This window comes from Rhododendron vialii, chromosome 1a (assembly GCF_030253575.1).
Source record: "Rhododendron vialii isolate Sample 1 chromosome 1a, ASM3025357v1".
NCBI classification, from domain to species: Eukaryota; Viridiplantae; Streptophyta; class Magnoliopsida; order Ericales; family Ericaceae; genus Rhododendron; species Rhododendron vialii.
Genome location: NC_080557.1, coordinates 699,472 through 719,473, shown reverse-complemented (window position 1 = coordinate 719,473; position 20,002 = coordinate 699,472). Strand labels below are relative to the sequence as shown.

General features: G+C 39.0%; 2 protein-coding genes across 3 annotated transcripts; both read right to left on the bottom strand.

The window, feature by feature from the left end:
• Positions 1–1,968: 1,968 nt before the first annotated feature.
• Positions 1,969–9,471, bottom strand: LOC131335549 (uncharacterized). The gene is made up of 10 exons (XM_058370965.1): positions 6,288–9,471; positions 6,097–6,201; positions 5,768–5,920; positions 5,376–5,539; positions 5,085–5,232; positions 4,674–4,796; positions 4,500–4,587; positions 2,642–2,849; positions 2,395–2,557; positions 1,969–2,292 (listed from the first exon to the last, which is right to left on the bottom strand). The coding sequence occupies exons 1-8, from the start codon at positions 8,664–8,666 to the stop codon at positions 2,683–2,685; spliced, it is 3,327 nt and encodes a 1,108-aa protein (XP_058226948.1). The 5' UTR covers positions 8,667–9,471; the 3' UTR covers positions 1,969–2,292; positions 2,395–2,557; positions 2,642–2,682.
• Positions 9,472–11,958: 2,487 nt separating this feature from the next.
• Positions 11,959–19,750, bottom strand: LOC131335538 (uncharacterized). Of its 2 annotated transcripts, none has more exons than XM_058370945.1 (15): positions 19,511–19,750; positions 18,217–18,296; positions 17,850–17,967; positions 17,540–17,718; positions 16,929–17,011; positions 16,621–16,805; positions 16,366–16,427; positions 16,033–16,147; positions 15,842–15,961; positions 15,198–15,317; positions 14,931–15,051; positions 14,679–14,835; positions 14,186–14,258; positions 13,226–13,353; positions 11,959–12,363 (listed from the first exon to the last, which is right to left on the bottom strand). In XM_058370945.1, exons 1-15 carry the CDS (start codon positions 19,665–19,667, stop codon positions 12,241–12,243), a joined length of 1,821 nt encoding a protein of 606 aa, XP_058226928.1. In that variant the 5' UTR covers positions 19,668–19,750; the 3' UTR covers positions 11,959–12,240. The 2 variants fall into 2 exon arrangements, with proteins under 2 accessions (XP_058226928.1, XP_058226936.1); XM_058370953.1 differs by having other exon boundaries at positions 16,045–16,147.
• Between the last annotated feature and the right edge of the window lie 252 nt (positions 19,751–20,002).

Sequence of the window (20,002 nt, the reverse complement as noted above, 5' to 3'; positions counted from 1 at the left end):
ACATTTTACTATCTCGTTTTCACTAACAAAAAAATTTTCAGCAAAAACTTTTTTTTTGCTACAATAACTCTACTCACAAATCTATCAACAATTTATTTACCACCGGAGACAACTTGACATTTCTCAATGACTTCTCAACCACAAATAAAAATCTTCAAAATTTTCACTACCGGAAACACCCCCCTCAGTATTTCATTTCGAACTGCCTTTACTAAGTATCCATTCTGTAAAAGGAAAAAAGAAAGGTACTTTTTTTCATTTTGACCTTAAAAGTATATTCATTTTTGAAATGTTAGTGGATAAAAGTGTAATAATGATATCTTCATAAAAGGTAGTTAAAGAAAGTAAAAGTAAAAGTTGATGTGAAAGGTATAATGATGTCTTATTAATAAGTTGGAGTTAAGCATGACACTTTAAAAGAAAATGAAATTGGGTGCATAGAGAAGAAAAGATATTTAATGCCCCTGGTGCAAGATTGAACAAGAATATCTAGACCACACATTGACGTAGGATCCATCCTCAAATGTGTAAACCTCACTCTAATGTCTAGTCCAAATTCATGCTCAAACTTGTCTAAGGGGCATTGAATAATTTCTCGCGTAAAGAGAGGGTCCAAAATCACACTCCTGATCACGAAGGGTGGGCTCTGTTTCAAATTCTGTTATGAAATTAGAAGCACTTTCTAAAAATTTATTACGATCATTTAGGATGAAATGATCAGAAAAATAACATCTTTGCACCGGTTCAAATGGATTGAAAATTGAAACACTTATTTTTTTAACTATATTTTTTAATATATATATATATATATATATATATATAGGGAAAAAGGGAAAAAATAGTCGGATTAGAAAATAAAGAATAAAATATGTTATTTTTCTGATCATTTCATCCTAAATTGTAGTAATAAATTTTTTGCTCCAAGGCCTTTCAATGGACATTCTAAGAGAACCCCAAAACTAAATAATGAATCTTAGGGTGTTCGTGGAAAGGAAACAAATAAAGAAAAGAATTGAAAATTAGAAAATAAAGAATAAAAGAAAAAAAAAAGATTAAAACTGGAAAAAAGGATGGAGGAGGTGTTGGGGTTAAAACGGGAAATGAGGGTGTGGGGTCGGGAGGGACGTGTGTCAGGGGGTGGGAAAAGCATCTCTCTTTCTAGGCTCTAGCTTTCTCTTGGACGAGTAGATGATGGTCAAGTGACTCAAGGACAATGGTGACCCACAAAGATTCCTACGCATGGCGTACAAAAGAGAACAAACGACAGTTTTACTAACCACAGCTCAATAAGCAGTGAATAATGCTTCACACAGCGTCAGAAACCTAAGATTTCAATTTACTTTTACAAATATCAATGTATCTTCACAGATATCCGAACGGCTTTCAAGATATTCATGCCTTTTTATAGTAATCTTAGCCCACTGGACTCCCATTAGCATTTTTCGACAAAGAAAATTGAAAGTTATATATATCCGTAAAACAACACTTTTCTTGTTATTACCCACGCATGAATCAAGATATGTGCCAATGTTTTTGTTTCTCTTTCTTTTGACAAATCCACCATGTTCATGCATTCTCTTTTCTTGGGTCAATTTCCAAATATATAGACTTGATCAGTTCAATGCAGTTACTGAGACATCATCACAGAATATCAAGCGAACTCCCCTACCCCATAATCAGAGCCAAAAATTGGCAAAAATGCTGTAGGCTGTAGCCAATTGGATAAAAATCAATCAAAAGGGCAAATTAAAAGTCCCATGGGCTATAGTCCTATGCAGTAGCGGACTAATTGTAATTTCTTTTATTTTGGTTTTTAATTTGTATTTGGTATCGCGCTGCGGTAATTTCAAACTGAAAGACGTATTCTATAAAATACGACCCATACTTGATCAGTTCAATGCAGTTACTGAGACATCATCACAGAATATCAAGCGAACTCCCCTACCCCATAATCAGAGCCTCAAGCCAAATCCCGAACGATAATTTCCTGAAATTCTACAAAATAGTAGTATCACTTTATACATCTCTGGAACCAGGTTCACTATGAACATATACTAATGTTCCAAGGGAAGAAACTGTGTAAAATCGCAGTAATACATAAAGAAAATCGAGGTATAACAAATAGTAGGTCCGACGTCTGTATCGGGATAATGCATCATCTAGGAATACCAATACCATTCAACTTATATACATATTCTCTCATAGCTGGTCAGTACCACTTCAAGGGCAGATAATAAAAGACACCCATATGAGGAAGAAACTGTACCACCATATCCAAAAATAATAAGCAACCTGCAAAATATACGAGTTCAAAATTTTCATCTTACCTGCGAGAAACCATATCCATGAAAAGCAATGATTCAATAATAGTACTGGCAAATGGGAGATACTTACATTCTCGGTATGCCATCGTAGTTCTCCTCAGGGTATAGAGTAGTTATCATTGAAACATCGAGTTCAGAGCGCATATGATTGCACTTCATTAAGATAAATATACCTTTCCATGCCAATAATAAAAGGAAGTGGAGAAAATGAGGGCAGAAAACGCATTACTAGCCTGTAGAATAAAGAACAGTGAGCTGACTTAGAAAATGTAAAAGACAGTCATCTTATTTTCCCTCTTCGGTAACACTCATCTAACCTTCAGGCAAGTAAGAGAAATTGATTGCTCGGAGATCAGCATCATTTCACATTGATTGCTGCAGCCATATTTCTCAACCTCTGAGAGATTTCTGAGAACGATGGCCTCTCAGCTGGATCAGAGGCCCAACAGCTTTCCATCAATGCCTTCCATTCAGGATCACACCATGTTGGAATTTCAGGGCGCAGAGAGTTGTTCACAATTCCTCCTAAAATGGGAAAAAAATTGATGAAGAGGAGACAACAACGAACTAATACATAAGGTCAAGTGTTTCTTTGCGCATCGTAGAACGAAAGATAAAAACCTTTTTCATTAAACAGTAGAAACAAACACCAACTGAAGTGCTGGATTCCATAAGACAAAGGGTTGCCACGTGCAAAAGAAGCCCAATATTTGAGCACTCAAGTAAGGGTCTTAGCTACTAAGACATGCGCAAATTAAATAGATATGTCGGACACTTCACAATCACACAGTTTCTTAATTTATAAAATACAAGTGTAGAACACCAGACACTCAAGCAAGGGAATGGGAATATGGGATATTATTGCTAACCATAATACGTAAATTTATGGTCATACAGTTATCTGAGAAGCTCACAATTAGTGAAGACCTATAAACAGGAAAATAACATTCCATGATTAACATTGTCGAAGTAGCTCTGTGCCAAGCCTGTCAACATGTTGATAGTATAACTGAGGGACGATCCACACTTTCATTACTTCATGGTTTTGCTGGCACCGGATGTGCTTCATTGAAGCATCAATTGCTTCAAGGTGGATTGGACAGAAGACCACCAAGTTAGCTTTTGACATGTATTCACTTGGAAGTAACCTACTAGTGATCAGAGAGCTTGAAACAAGATTGACCTTGAAGGCATGCAAAAGGAGCTTAGAGTATAGTAGTTGTGTCTGCTATGGTCGATAAGCCAATGGACATGGTCAACAAGCCAGTGGACTTGGTCAACCGCACCACTCTGGTTGACCACCTGGGTTGTCTGATGGTCGACTGGACACAAACTCTTCATAGCCCGCATTATGTCATTTAGACCAAACTGCTCTGCAGGTCGGATGACCCAAAACCTTGGTCACTTCATTATGTCGTTTACTTGGTCTCTTAGACTGTCAGACTTAACTGCTTCCCCAGACGACCAAATCAGAGTGGAAGATTTGCTTTCTAGACTTCAACTTGAGGTATACTTCCTAACTTGTCAGAGTGTAGAACTAGGGTAGACAGTCATTCCCTTCACACATTAGCAAGTTTATCTTGTATAGACTTTTTTTGGAATCTCATGGAAGTTCTCCATATTTGTACTTAGGTCGTAGAGCAGAAGGTATTGCCTATTGGTATTCGGTTGAGCCAAGGAACTGTTTGCATATTTGGCCCTTTTACCATAAAAGCTTTTTGGTGAACCGTGAACCTACAAAACCACTTGGCCCTTGGTGGTAGTAAAGGCCTTAGTTGAACCTATCGAAAACCCTTTGTGGAGTTGCTGCATTTGAAATCCAATGTGGGATCCCAATAGTGGATTTAGGCATGGAACCCAATTACTATGGAAGTCCTAGTGTTCGTCTTGCCTTTACCTTCCTGGTTTAATTGCATATTATGAATGTACAGAATATGATGGATCCTTTACACTCACATGCTCATAGCCTTTAGTACAACCCAATGAGCAAGCATAGGTCAATTTTTCATCAGGCATTGAGTAGGTTTAAAAAGGAATTGAAAAACCACAATTGTCCTACTCAATCTCCTCCTAAAATAGCTACTAGACACAAACAAGAAGTATGTTTGTTGTGATAGAATAAAGAGCTAAAATATACGAAAATTGAAACAGTATAGGGTCCCATAAGGAGCATACCAATTATAGAAGCACAATGCAAATCTGTGTACGGTTCATCTCCAGTGAGCAATTCCCACATGACAATCCCGAATGAGTAGACATCAATCTACAACACAGCAGAAAATGACAATCCATCATATGAATAAATAAGACCCCAATGAGTTAAAAACTTCATGCAGAGGGTAATTTTACCTTTTCTGTTACCATGTTACTCTTTCCGCTGAGAAGTTCAGGTGCCATCCAGGGTAAAGTTCCTCGAACGCCCCCTGATACTAATGTGTGTTGTTTCACCTTTGATAAGCCAAGGTCACCAATCTACAATATAGTACAAGTATTGGATGAGCAATTACGTTTCACAACAAAGCAACAAGTAACACAAGTCAAAAACAGCAAATCCATTACAAGCTGGTAATCTTATCAAGCTTCCTGTCTGAACTAATTAACAGTTACAGAAAGCAGCCACAGAAAATCAGAACATATAATAATATAGCAATGGATCTTTCAATTACAAATTTACAAGACGAATCACCTCCCTAAAATACCTGTCGACGATAAGACAAAAACCTAGAAAAAAAAGTTCTATGTTACCGACACATGGTATACCTTGCACACTGGCCGATGTGGATCTCTCATATTTACTAACAAATTTTCACATTTCAAATCAAAATGCACGATATTCTTTGCATGCAAATACTCCATTCCAAATGCAGCATCCATAGCTATGATGAGTCTCTTACGACGATCAATTGTCCTGTACAAAGATAGGAACAAATCAAGGATACAATGTCGAGTTAATATACAGTCTCCATATTGAACAAATAATGAAAGCCTTCAAATTCACCATGCATGCTGCAATAGTAACTAGTTATCCACGACCAAGAACAAAAATGGTACCTGTCCTTTTTCCGTAGAAACTGTTTCAAAGATCCGTTTACCATGAATTCTGTCACAGTTGCTAAAGATCCATCAGGACCATCACGAACTATACCATAGAAAGAAACAACATTTGGATGATGTAGTGAGCTTAATATCAAAGCCTCCTTCCAAAAGTCTGCAATCTATAAATCAGAGCAAGAGCCAAAAGTTAAATCATACAAGTAAAAACCATGCCAACAGCAACACAGTCAACTCCAGAGAACAAAAGGACAACATTTCTCCCCCAGAATTTCATGACATGGTTAAATATCGTGTATTTTAATATGGCCGAAAGAGACAGAATATTATGACATGGTTAAACTCAATAGCATTCAATGGCAATGGTAGAGTGATTAAAGTATAGAAAATACCAGTCGCTCTCTCTCAGAAGGTCTCCCAGCAAAGCAGCTGGCTTTGATTCTCTTTATCGCCACATCCGAACCCTTCCACTTCCCATAATACACGGCACCATAAGTACCTGAACCTAGTTCTCTAATCTCCTCAACATCGTCATTTTTAATGGTCTACAAGAGAAAGGAAATCACATCAGAAAAACTGAAGCACATGATGCAAAATCATAAATCATGTATGTTGAGACAGTTTGTATGGTGGAAAGGGAGGATTGAGATCATAAACACATGCAGTCTAGACACATGAGATAAAAGCAGAAACGATGTTAATTGAGTTACGGAACAGAAACCTGTAATCCCCTAGCAATGGCTTCGGCCTCAGCCTTAGATGGCTCAATCTTTGAATTGTTTGGATTGTCATTGTCAGAATCCAACTCTAGATCCCCATGCACATCCTGAAAAAAGAACAAAGAACTTTTTAAAGGGAAAATATCACAGGAAGTTCTGATGCTATTACGAGGAAAAGATGATGAGATCTCACCGCAGGGTCCATTTCATTTTCAGGAGGATTAGCATCTTCTTGAACCCTAGCTTTCACATCCTCAACACCTTCTAGTGCTGCCTTCTTTACAGATGCAATCAACTCAGGTAAGAAACTCAATCGGTCAGAGAGTTCCTTATCTTCAAGAGGAGCACAAGAACCATTTTCATCTGGTTTAACAATGTCACCGCAGTTTTCAGAAGGTCTTAAGCCATTAGAAAGGATAGACTCAGGAGGCAACACCACATCTACATTCTTGTTTTTCTCTAGAACAGAGGTGCTCTGTGTTTTACAATCTTTGATTTCGTCAGCATGATTTGTCTCTTTTCCTTCTCCACTGGTACCTTTCTCCACCACCGTTGCTGATTCTATAACATGCAAATCATTTCTCAAATCCGGACCAGAACTTGGCAATGAAACCAGGTTGCCATTCACGAAATTCGATGGTGAACCCAATAACTGCACAATTTCTGTAGGAGTGGCTAAATTTAACACGTCAGTTGGGAATTGAACATTTTCTGCAGAAAGTGGGTGCTGATTTTCCTGAGTATATGCATAAGGGTTCAATTTTAAGGCATTGCCATAAGAATTGCCTGGGACAGCAGCCCCATCAAAACCCGCCATTTTGTGTGAGGACTCAACCCAAGGATTTTGATTGTCTGCTCCAATACACAACCTCGGACTAGCATCCAATGTACCCCTGACAGATCCTGCAGTAACCATACCATTTGCTAGCTGAGGCGAAGCGGATACTTCATATGAGGGACCCGCTTGTATTGGGTGATGAGCATGTCTCCATAAAGTATGTCCTGGTGCTGGTGCATGTACATTTGGCACATGGTAATGATTATCTGCTCCGTAACCATAAGGCAAATTCCCGTGCCTAGCCCCACGGTCATCAACAGAAGGAATATGGTGGATGTGAGATCCAGAAACGAAAGCTTGGTCATGAAACACTTCAGTACCCAATTGAGCTCCAGATCTCACATACCGTGGGTCTTCTGGATGCACATAATTAGGGGCCACATGATGAAGGCCTTCTGAAATACTGTCCGGCGTAATAGGGATACCATCAACTATGTAGTGATCATTCAATCTCACAGATACAGGAACATGAGACCTTGGCTCATCAGGGCGAGGAATTGCCTGAGGCTGCAGAATCCATCCTCTTTCATGATTATGAGTCTCATTATAAATTGGCCGAGGATAATTTTGCTCTCTGGGGTGGAACCCGTGGTGAAATTTTGGGTCTGTATTCAACACAAAGGTTTCCCGATTCGGAAGGCACTCGGCGCATGGACTAGCGACCTGGTGAAATCCATTGTTGGGCAGCTCCAAATGTGGTTCTCCGTGCTTCCAAGAGGAATCGTGATACTGTTGATTTCTTTGGAAAGTCACACGACAATGCTCACAGATGCTATTTCCATCATATACAGCCGGATTTCCATGAAGTATGTTACCCGGGAAACCAGATCTGTCAACTGGTGTCGCCCCAGTTGGCAACCATACTTCGTTATCAGAAAAATGTGGCTGGTTGTCATATGGGGATTGACGATTTATTTGTTGCCGTCCGTATTCCTCAGGCATTCTGTCCAAACCTTTGTCCAAGAACTCCCCATAAGGTGCATGGTGCCTAGCAGAAGAGGGTGAAGTTGGAAACTCCACTGCTGTTCTTGGATCATGGTTACCAGGATGCCGAGGGGAGTAGTATGCAGGACTCCAAGGAGGCTCCATTTGTTGGTGTTGTCCTGTTCCCATATGAGGTATCGTGAGTTGCCTCAAGTTAAACTGCGACATAGGTATGTCGTAATTCCTCTGGTTATGAAGGCTACTCTCGAGACTTATCTGGTTAAGGTACTGCTCTGCAGCATGCATATCATCAGCCATCGATTCGCTAGCCAGCTGCATCCTAAAGTCTGTCGATTCATTAAGGCTGTTCAGAGCATCCACGTACCTCCTCTCCGTATCCCTTTCAGCCCCATCACCAAAATGGGAAGAGCCATCTTGGTCGGGATTTGAAAACAAAAAGATCCTGAGCCTAGTGAACCCGTCTCCAGAACCCACCTTATCATACTCCTCCATCATATTGGTCACATCATCATCATTCACAACAGACACCAAAGCATCAAGATCCTCATCAGGCTGTTGATACTTCAACACAGCCGCTCCATCGTAAAGCTCCCTCATTTTTGCCATCAGCTCCTCATAACTAATGTCGCGTGGCACACTCACGATTCGCGTTTCACCACCCACATACCTCAGCTTCCCATCTTGGGGACGTGGCAAAATACTACCGGAGAAACTACACAAGAACTTTACACGCGGGTTCTCATCATTAGAACTAGGGAGTGATCCAGGGGTAGCAGTAGGGCTGTCCATCGAACACACAACCAGCTGATTGTATCGCTCGGCTGCTCAATTCGGGTCTCGAATCGCAACTAATATATGACACATGAGAATCTCTCAAGTCACTAATAGCTTAAAACTTCCATTACCTCAATAACAAGTACCATAACCAGTCCTCTCACCATTTTCGATCACATTATTGATTGGTTCTCCATTGGCCATCCCATAAAACATTGCCAAAAATCTATCCATTTCCAAAAACAATCATCAAATCAACTCCTTATTAGCTGCTCCGATTTGATGTATCTACTACTTACATAAGCATCGAGTATTACTCAATCCCTTGAATCCAGCACGAAAACACTACCTATACAAACCCTAATCTCCTGATCCAGATTCCAAATTACGATACCGAAATCAACCAGATTCCAAATGTAGAATTACAAAATCTTACCTGAAATGCGGATGTGGTTTTCAATCCACGAAAACCTAACAAATGAACACAAACTCAAATCCACACAACCCTAGCCAATCATGAGTACCTCAAGACCGAATCTTTTTTGGAATTTTTTTTTCCCCGTTGCGGGTTTTCTAAGCAGGTTACGATCTGTATCGTGGCAGTAGACAAGAGAGGGTCTACGATATAAAATTACGTATCGGAATATATAAGTGCTGGGGAAGGATTAGAAAATGGGGAGGAGAGAGAAAGTTTAGAGGGAGAGAGAGTGAGGGTATCGAGGCTGTGAACGAGAAGGGAAAATCTTCTGGAGAAGATGATGACGGAGGAACGCCATCGCTCGTTTGCTGGGTTGCCAGGTAGGGCAACACGTGGCGGCTTTTGGTTTCACGGAGCCAAGAGCATCTATTTATCTCCACGGGGTATATACCTCTGTGACAAAAATTACTGTAATTTTTCTCACAGACAAGACAATTTTAAAATATTCAGAGAAGATGAAATTAGGGGTGATAAATGAGCGAAACGAGCTGAACAGTGAGTTAATTAAGTTTGGTTGAAAATTTAATGGGTTTCAAAACATGTTTAAGCTAGTTTATGCAATAAGCCGATCTTGTATGAGTCTTAATCAAGTTAAACACAAATCGATCTCGAGTTGCGTAATTTTTTTTTTACTTCGTAAGTATAATGAGCCAAGTAATAACTTTGGTTTGAAAGTTTAACGAACTTCAAAAAAAAATATTCAAACTTGATTTATTAATTTGACAAATCGATTTTGATTGAGTTTTTAATGAATGAACACGAGCTCAAAATTAAGTAGCTTGGTTCGTTTATCAATTGTACCCAAAACCAATAAAGAAAATGACAAATTATCTTTTTCAAGTATTTTGTTTTTTGGTGAATTTTTTAAGGTTTTTTTATCATAACTTCATAAAATTTTGATTTCGGTTGTCAATACGAAAAAAGAATTTTTGACACAGAAAAATGACCAAAAGAAAGTGATACGGTAATAATATAAAAAACTTTTATCCAAACACCCCATTAGTTAATCTGCAGCTAGCATGCAAAAGTTTGCGCCTAGAGTGCAAAGTTTGCGGCCACAGTGTAAAAATTTGCGGCTACGACGTAAAAGTTTGTGACCAGTGTACAAAAGTTTGCAGCTACGATCCAAAACTTTGCGGCCATTATGCAAAAGTATTCGGCCACAGTATAAAAATTTGCGGCCATGACGCAAAAAATTTTATGGAGGGAGGCCTATGGGTATGGGGTTGGATTCCGTAATAGGTACAGACTCAACATGGGGGTTTGCTATTTTGGGGTTTTCGCCATTTAATTCCGGAATTCCAGATCTTCTGTGAGAAACCATATGGCCTGGTTGAGTAAAGGTTCAAATCTTTCTTGATTCGAACAAAATTTAATTTCGTACAATTTTGAATCAAAGGTTTAGCGAGTTCTTACACAATTTTCGTGTTAGACTGAACAAAAAAAAGAAAGAGTAAGGGCCCGAGGTGTTTTAAGATGTCGTCAATAGGAAAAGCTAGCAAAAAAAGTTGAAGGTAAAAATTAGCTACCCTTAGTATAACACAATAGTTATTGAGTTGGATTGGAATCACTCGTGTGATACTTAACTCTTGCTATAGTCATACATTCATGCATTGTCGATTTTCTTTAATTTTAAGACTCATGAAATATTATAAAAGGATTGAGACGCAATATGACGTTACCCCACCAGCGTTCACTAATTTTTTTCCAAAATAAAGACTAATGAAATGTGATTATAGAAGGCTTGAGACACTAAATTTCCCTCCAACGTAATCCAATCCTCTCACCCCTTGGGTCATGCCTCAAAGGCACTCCTTATTCAAAGTGAGGAGTATATTTTTCTCACTCCATTCGCTATCATGTCTAGCAATGGCAATCAGATACATGTTGCAACCGTCAATTAGTGAGAGACTCAATTAAAATTGTGACAATTTTTCATATAAACTAACCTTATGAGAGTTGATGATAACACCTAAAAGATGTGAATTTAAAATCTTAAAATGCAACAAACCCTTAGATCGATCACATGCCTTGATCACGAGATCAATCCCAATTGTCATTGCAACACATTTCATTAATCAGTAAACCACTTTACACTCTTGTTAGTCACTTATTTGTTGGAGTCCAACAATTAGGAAAAGTCTAATAACACAATATTTTAAACAACAATCAGCACAACATATCTAGTATTCATTATCTCATTACTTATCGTAAAACAGCATCTTAGTATTTCTATAGAAACTATGTTACTATTGTGCATATTTTTGTGAAAAATGTTGCATTAATAACATTATCCTAATGACAAACATGAAAAGACGACTTCTTTATAGTCCAAATACAGATTTCAGGAACCAATTGCAACTCGACCTCCAATCTCAACAATTAGTGGTCCCCATTTGTTTAAACTCTCTTGCTCTAATCGGTCAGAGTCTTTTAACAAATCTGAACCAATAAAAGCAAATTTTTTAATCATCATTAAGACACTTTTGGACGGTCGAAATTGCACAAACTACTCTATGAAGTCTAAACCGAGATCTTGGAGAAGTCAAATCCAACATAAAAAGTTACCACTCATTGCTTGAAAAGTAAAACAATAAGTTCGCAGATTTGATTCAGTTTGGAGGCTAAAAAAGTGAGATTATGCCATGAGAAGTTCGCCTGTCAACCAACTTGAAATTGGATATACGTCTTGTCTATATTATAGGACATCTATGTATAGCCCCTTTAGCAACCTAAGATTTTCAAGATCACATACATAGGTATATGAGCGGCATAGCATGTTAGAAAAATGAAAACTAAACCTGCAAAAAAATATATGTAAAAACATTCTGGATGCAAAGGAGTTGTTCTTTGATCTTGTTCGGCTTGAGATGAACTAAGTATGGGAATAGCTGTACACTACACTTAAACTTCAAACAAAAAAAAGCCCGAGGGAGTAACTGAAGTAGATGCACTGTACTTGTGGCTTGTGCAAAACTAAAATCAACTTTTGCATAATTGAACAAATTCTTTACTTATTTTTCTTCCTTTTTTTTTTTTTGTGCGAGGAAAGCATTTGAAAAGTGTAGCTTGCTGGATCGTGCATGACTATGAAACCGATGACTTCATAAACTATGCCAAAGCTTGAGCCATAATTGAACGATGGGAAAGTTGTTGCTCATACAGTTCACGGAAGATACGGTATTTGGCGTCATGGTACTTCCTCACTTTTGGATCATTTGATGGATGGACAACCTGCCAAGATTCAAGCATGCCAAAATAACAGAAGTCTGTAAGAACTCTAGGATATGAATTGCGTGAGCTGAACAACTTAAAAGACATGTTGGCTTAACGTTGCAGGCCAAGACTCCAACTCACTTGTCCACCGAGCAGGACCGATAGAAATACCATGAAAGCTAGCCAGTCATGACACTTGGCCTTTAAAACCCATGTTAGAACTTGGTGAAAGCACAAATACCATAAACACACACAATAGAAAAAAACCCGAAAGTATTCTTCAACAACCTTATGCTCAGGTTTCTATTACTCTTGCAATCACTAGGAAGGGCAGAGAGGTTTAGGTCACAATGATGCAATTTGAACATGGGCATCATGCCTAGTAAAGGATCCTGTTCATCAAGCCGAACCATTGGTCTTCATTAACTTAAGTTGGTCAGGGTAAAAGCCCAACTACACACCTACCGGCAGATCCAAAAATTAGGCCCGAATGCAGACTCTTAAGTTTTCAAGTACTATAATGTAGACTTAACAGCGTAATTTTATGCTCACACAGGACCTCCCATGTTTAAACTAGAGTCACACTAGCTAGCCACAGAATGCAAGTTTAGCTGATTGGAGCTCATCTCAATCCTTCCTAATAAATATAGTAAACAAGATGTGCATATCATCAAAATAAAGAAGCAAAAAATGCAAGTTCGGACTAGAATATACAATAACCCTGCCAGAACTTAAGCTTAAGCAGAGGATCCAGTCAGGCAAACTCTTTTTCCTCCTATGTGTTGACCCCTCACGAAAGGAACAACCGAGCAGCTCTTCCATCTTGCCTTTTCTAAGTAAATAAAACCGAAGCATATGCTGGAAAGAAGTGCCAGCATACCTGTCCAGCTGCATTGAGTGCCTTCATAGCCTCGCTGAGACTAGAATATTTTTTTGCAGCAACAGCACCAAGAATGGCAGCACCCAAGAGCACAGATTCACTTTCTCGAGGCAAAATAATCGGGTAACCTGCACCAATGACAGAAAATCACGGCTTAGTTCTGTCAATACGAGGATAGTGAAGAAAATGCACAATCCAAATATAAGGTCCTAAGAATTGGGAAAGCTTATTTAGAAAACGGTTAAAAGATGTGAATACAGCTTCCCACCCAGAAATGCAGAATCACATCCATGAATATATTGCTTTTGTATTGGCCTCCTGAATTCATTTAACATGCATCCCCTTTGTCAGCATACAAAGTGAGCGCAGTTATTTAAGATTAGGCTTTAACACTCAAAAGCAACCATAGGTCCGAAATTTTCAGAGTAACAACCTACTATGATGGTAACCGTAACCTAGAGGAAGGTCCAGCATTCTGAGTTGAACTCGTTAAAAATCTTTAGGTTAAACACCCTGAATGGGTTGCATTCACATCAGATCACCTGTGTTTCCAATGAGCTGCGCACAGCCCAAGTAAGTGCTAGAACCTCTAGTCCCGGCCCACTCGATACAAATTGAGAACATGAACCAACCAATGGAAAATCCTGAGTAGTGGGAAGTGTGACCTGATAAATTGCATTTCTAAATAAAAAATCAAACTCTGATCCTTCAATTTCATTTACAAATCTCAACTCTCACGTTCATTGAACGTGGGAGCAGTTGATCCGTATGAGTATATTTCAGAATGGAAACTAACCCTTGAAAAAAGATTGACCTTGGGGGAATTGTGAACCATAAAGTGTTTTGACTACTTGAAGCTGTAGCATACGCGCCCGCCCACACACTCGTGCACGCACACACACACACACACAGAGAGAGAGAGAGAGAGAGAGAGAGAGAGAGAGAGAGAGAGAGAGAGACCAATGATATCTGCATGCTCTTGAATAAAAATAGGGTTCTTCGAAAGTCCACCACATGCAAGTAGTGTGTCAATCTGTAATCAACAAATTGTTGTTATTAAGAAGTGAATAGAATGGGGGTGAAATGGGAAATGTCGAATATCTATAGCGGCTCTGATAGTAGTTGACGACATTACTAATTTTTCAACGATTTTCAGAATTTTGGAAACTACGAAACTTAATGTGAAAGTGAAGAAGGTGAGAAAAAATAGAAATCTATAACAGTTCTGATGTTTCTGAATGGGGATAGATATAAAAAGTAGATTTGGGGCATTTCTGTGGATCACCAAAAGGTAAAGGACATAAATCAGGATAACTTCGAATATGGGAGTATCTGAATGTTCTATAATCTTCGCAAAGGATTCAACTCCATGTGTATCTTAACAGGAGTAAAGTTTCTCTTGTTGCCAAAATCGCAAAACTAGTGTAGGATGAATGAAGTGTGTTATTCTTACCTTGTGCTCATGTGCATTGCAGTGCTCCACGATGTGACGTGTACCATATGCAATACCCTGCACTGTGGCAAGGTAAAGAAGAGCCAACTGTTTTTCACTTGTGTCAAGGGTCAATCCACAGACAATACCTTTCGCCTTTGGGTCTGCAATGGGAGACCTGAAACAAAAAGAAAGCAGCATATATGGATAAAAAAAAAAAGGAAAGAAAGTTGGGGGCCTACAACTACACAAGTCGAGCTTCAACTATTTTACCTGTTTCCGTGGAAGTCAGGAAGGACATGTATATCATCAGTCAAAGCAGCAAGAAAAGGAGATCCCATGTCATGCATCATTGATTCCAAAATCTTGTTAAGTAGTTGAAACAGGGATATACCTGGATGACTGACGGATCAATTAAGAAACTAACTATTTCAGAAAGAAAAAAAAAGGCAAAGACACAAATCTATGTAATAACCAGTCAACCATATTGCCGAAAGTGAGATTTGTGTCACATATTTGATCCAGTAAACAAGAGTTTACCTTGAGTAGCAGCACGATTTGCAAGGCGAGGAGACGCAACATGGTTTTCAATTATATGATCCAACAATGCACCAGTAGCACTCTGACCACCTTCTGTCAGCCAATACTCAGGAACCATTGCTAACAAATATTTGGCAGATAGGAGAAATTGAAGTAATTAGTCAGGAATATCCTCCGAAAGCGCTTACAAGAAAAGAAAGCAATTAGCTTTCTGTGCCTCTTGCATGACCACATCCTGATTAGAAAAGCACTTAAAAGAGGCTAAAAAGGAAAAACTTTATTCTAGACAATAACCATTTAGATCGACCATCTGTTGGAGTAGCCGCTGTTCCCATATCATATCCGAAGCTTGAGCAATAGTAAAGATGCAGCAGAAAAGGTAAGAAAGGAAAAGAAGAGCAACGAAGAAATCACAAGACTGACAAAGAAATTTAGAGCAGAGAGAGAGAGAGAGAGAGAGAGAGAGAAACTATTCCTATATGTCAATGTGGAGAATTGCGAAATTATTGGTTGAATACATAATCCACCTATTCATAAATCACTAGGCCTTGCGATTAAATTCCATTTACGAATTTCTATCACAGAGCTTACATAGATTGACATCTTTAAAGTCATGGAACTCATATTAAGTTTCAAAGTCATACCTGACCAAAATGGTCCCCAGACCCCTGGGATGAACAACTTGCTTCTGGATACAGCCATGTGACAGGTAGAAGTTCCACAGACTAAAACCATGCGACGGCATATTGCTTCCTCATCCAAAGCTGGACAGAAATACTTTGTCAAGACAAAAAAAATTACAGAAACAACTGGCTAGATTATGACAAAAAAGTACAACAGCAATTGCCTTCGGGATCTGACACAGGCACACTTTCCATCACCCCAACACCACCAGCATGAGCATCAATCAGCGAAGTTCCCACAGGAGTTCCAGCTACCAGACCCAATTCCTGAATTCAAATTCCTTCTTAGCAGAATCAAATAAAAAAGAAAAAACCAACACAGTATATTTCGGTACTATCATGGGAGTTTGCTTCCAAACCCAAACAGAGTTAGAGGGATGTGCAATTTTATCCCCGCTACTAAGTATGTGTATTTGCTTCATCAATAAACCTCAAGGAAGTGCCACTTTTAATCAGTATGAATTCTTTAGTACAAAGTTTCTTGCCTTCGCAGCAGTAGGTGTTAAACCAGAACCCAAAGCATGGCCAGGAAAAGCTACACTTCGTCCTGTTTGCATAAAAGAACAACTAATTAACTGCAGACAAGAAAACAAAAGGCATAGATGATAACAAAGAAAGCCTTGCAAAGTTTGCCATTGTTCTTTTAGCAGGGAAAAAAATATGCTTGGTTTCCAAAAGAACTCATCAACCCGAAAAAGGAATACACAAATGAATTTGCAAAAAGAAGCCTTAACGGATACCTATCTTAGCATGATGTCCATCCACCAGATCACCTAAGCCAATCTCCTCCCAGAAGTCATCATCCCATCCACAAGCTTCCATATCTCTGGAGTCTTTCTCCTTGATTTGCTGCATGTGTGCATGACCAAGATAGGTCCATTTGCACACGGTGGTGCACAAACTCCGAGTATCATCTCCTGTTGCTCTAGGTAAATAATGATAATTAAGACATTCACTTAAGCCGGCAAAGAAACTTGAGTTTCTGCATAAAAGAAAGTGAAAGACACAATAAAATAAATCTTCATACCATATTAACAACTAAATCTACCTGTATGACAACCAATCACTCAAATCCATCCATCTAAATACCATCGTCCAGGATTCTTGCAAATTTTCTTTCATCCATAAAAGCTGGAAAAAAAATGCATTCACAATTTTCAACACGCAATACGTCCAAAATCAAAGAAAGCAGCAACTAGCAAGTTTTTCAAAAACTCTACTGATGATTTCTACAACAGGTAAAGCCACTGTATACTTCTCCAAAACATAAAAAGCAAAACATGTTAAAATAATAAAGGAACCAGTTCCAAGGGCCCTCAGGGAAATAGGAAATAAGAACGACAACCAGATAACTGAAAGTTTGAGATGATATGAAATAGAAACACTTATGCTCCCGTTCTACATAAAGCAAAGGTCCCAATATATCGAAAAGATGAATAAAATCCTCATCAAAAAGTTGTGATAATTCAACCAAATAGCCACTAAAATTCAGATCCTAGAGAAGGTCATCCTACCTTTGAGGCATATATCCCTCGACAGATGGGGACAACCCTATCATCTGGACTGGAGGCATACCACTCTTATGCAGATTGTAATGAAATAAATGAAATTTAGAAGGAAGTAAAGCATACCAAACCCCCACATTAACTGCTAGGGTACCTTAGGCGGTTGCATTTCAGGGGAAAGAGCCCCACCGCAGTACTGTAGCACAGTTGAATTATATGAATTGATCCTCTCAGCCTGCTTTACAGCTCTATGGTCCATCCATACTATCACATTTCTTCTTGAATCACCACTCCAAGAAACTGACACAGGGGAGCCTTCAGAATCCACAGCAACTATACACAAAAGTCATTTTGGATGAGTTATTATCAGGTCACATGCATCATAACTCAGTAGCGAAGAAACATATGCAATAAAGTTCCAAATTAGAGCAACGTTTATGATAGAGTGGTCCAAATTTACTAACCGAGTGAACAAGTGGCTGCAAATCCCAGACCCGTTACTTCTACCCCAGCTACATTTGCAAGGGCACACGCTGATTTTACGGCAGCACAGATTGAATGCCAAATATCAGTTGAAGATTGCTGGATTCGGAAACAAAATCAAATCATTAAAGTATGTATAAAAGTCATTCAGACACACGAATGGCTAGACATACACGCGATCCTAAACATGTAACGCCAGCTATTTTACCAAAATGTTATTCCTCATTTCATGAATAATCACCAGAGCCTCCAAAACATAGGTTTTAGGCCAAATATATAGCTTAAAGATAAGCATAAGACTCCGTTCTACAATCCACATGAGTTAAATGGAATCTGAGTGTTTATCACCTCAACACAATCACCTTCCTTCCATATCTGTATTGGGCTGCTAGCAGAACCTAGAAGTTTTCCATCCTCATCAAACAGACCTGCATCGAGCAGCAATGCTTAAGGAACACATAGCAGTGTCCAAGGAGAATGTATACATTGTGCTCTAACTTTAAGTGCAACAAATAGGATCAAACAAAATTGAAGTGTGAAAAATATAGAAAATTTCGCATTTCTTTCGGAAAGAATATTGGAGAGGGACAAATGATAGACAAAACCTAATGCAGTAATCCAGAAAGTTCTAACTTATCATAGAATGAGAAAGCAATAAAATCCAACAAGGTTCATAAACTTATCTAAATATGAGTAACTCCGTGGATCGCATAAAATAACTAGATTCAAATTTTCACCTCACATTTTAAACAGACCAGTCAAAAAACTGCCAAGGTCAGGACTCTGATCAAACTTGATTACACAAATTAAGAATCATAAACCATTTCATCTCGGAGATCAAATAACCTTAAACCGAGAATCAGCAATAGACTTAACCATGTCAATTAATATACATTATCGTAACTCCTATAAGAGCTTTAAGCAAATGGCAATTAAACAGAATAATGGCATGATTGAGGGTCTCTACTAGAATTGCATACTGAACAATGAACTCCCATCTCAGAACATATCAACCTTCCAATCTTCGGTTGTGAGTTTGAGTCTATGGACAATGCAAAAGGCTAGGTTTGTCTTCAATCTACAACTCCCAGACGCCCAATAATGGGCATTAATTGGCTGTACTCTATTAAGTTTAACTAACTTCACAAAACATGTATTTAATATGTACCATCAAAGAGCAACCCACCATCAAATCCCAAGGGCACAGCCCCAAGGCTTAGTTCGGTTGGCTAGTGGGTTTGCTCCCCCACACAATTGACCATGTTTCGATACTTGGGGTCAAGCTTCAAGAAATAATTTCTCGCGAATTCCCTAATCCCGGCGTGGATGGCTTGCCTTTGACCGGATTGGGAAGGGGATTAGTTGAGGTGCGTGTAAGCTGGCCCGGACACCCCTGACAAGGGCATAACTGGTCGAAGAACAAGTTTGGCGCCATTTTAGAGGGACGGGATTGGATTGGATTAAGTATAATAACGATATAAACAGCCACAGCAATGGAACAGTAAACATCAGAAAGCCAAAAATCACAACCGTAAAAAAAGTTGAGGGGGGGGGGGGGGGGGGCGAAGGAATCAAACCGATAGTATAGTACCAACCAATCGAACTCGCATAAGAAAAAGAGCGTTTGCGAATGAAAATGGACCTGCGCGAGCGCTGCCGGTGCCGACGTCGACGCCGAGGAAGACGGAGCGGCGGGGGACGTGGAGGGGAACGGCGGTTGCCATTTCGACGGAGGAGAATCGGGTGGATGAGTCCAGCAGTGGGATTGTATCGGACCACGGTCTCCCTCCCCCAGCCATTTTATTTTTCCGGTTTTTTGTCCTCTCTCTCTCTCTCTCCGACTCTAATCTTTGTCTTTTTTTTTTGATCAGACTCAAATCTTTGTTCGTCTCTCTTAAAATCCTTCGCTAATTTGGTTATGTTAGACCATCCACGTTGTAAGGTCATTTACAGTAGCATAATTAAAAGCAAATTATTTTTAAAGTTAATAATATTGGGGTAAAAGATGGTTCACAATGGTATAATCAAACTTAACAACATTCTTAGAAATAATCAAATTTTGAACTTTGGATAACCAAAACTAGCAACCTTTTTCGATAATCAAAATTTGTAGATCTCACACCACATAAGTTAA

Excerpts from the sequence above, each read along its gene's own strand:
- LOC131335538 (XM_058370945.1), bottom strand. The coding sequence starts at position 19,667 with ATGGCTGGGGGAGGGAGACCGTGGTCCGATACAATCCCACTGCTGGAC. Across the intron at positions 16,428-16,620 it reads TGGACATCATGCTAAGATAG|GACGAAGTGTAGCTTTTCCT; the intron begins GTATCCGTTAAG and ends TTATGCAAACAG. Across the intron at positions 15,318-15,841 it reads CTGGGGACCATTTTGGTCAG|CAATGGTTCCTGAGTATTGG; the intron begins GTATGACTTTGA and ends AATATTTGTTAG.
- LOC131335549 (XM_058370965.1), bottom strand. The coding sequence starts at position 8,666 with ATGGACAGCCCTACTGCTACCCCTGGATCACTCCCTAGTTCTAATGAT. Across the intron at positions 4,588-4,673 it reads GTAACATGGTAACAGAAAAG|ATTGATGTCTACTCATTCGG; the intron begins GTAAAATTACCC and ends GCTGTGTTGTAG. Across the intron at positions 2,850-4,499 it reads GCATTGTGCTTCTATAATTG|GAGGAATTGTGAACAACTCT; the intron begins GTATGCTCCTTA and ends TTCCCATTTTAG.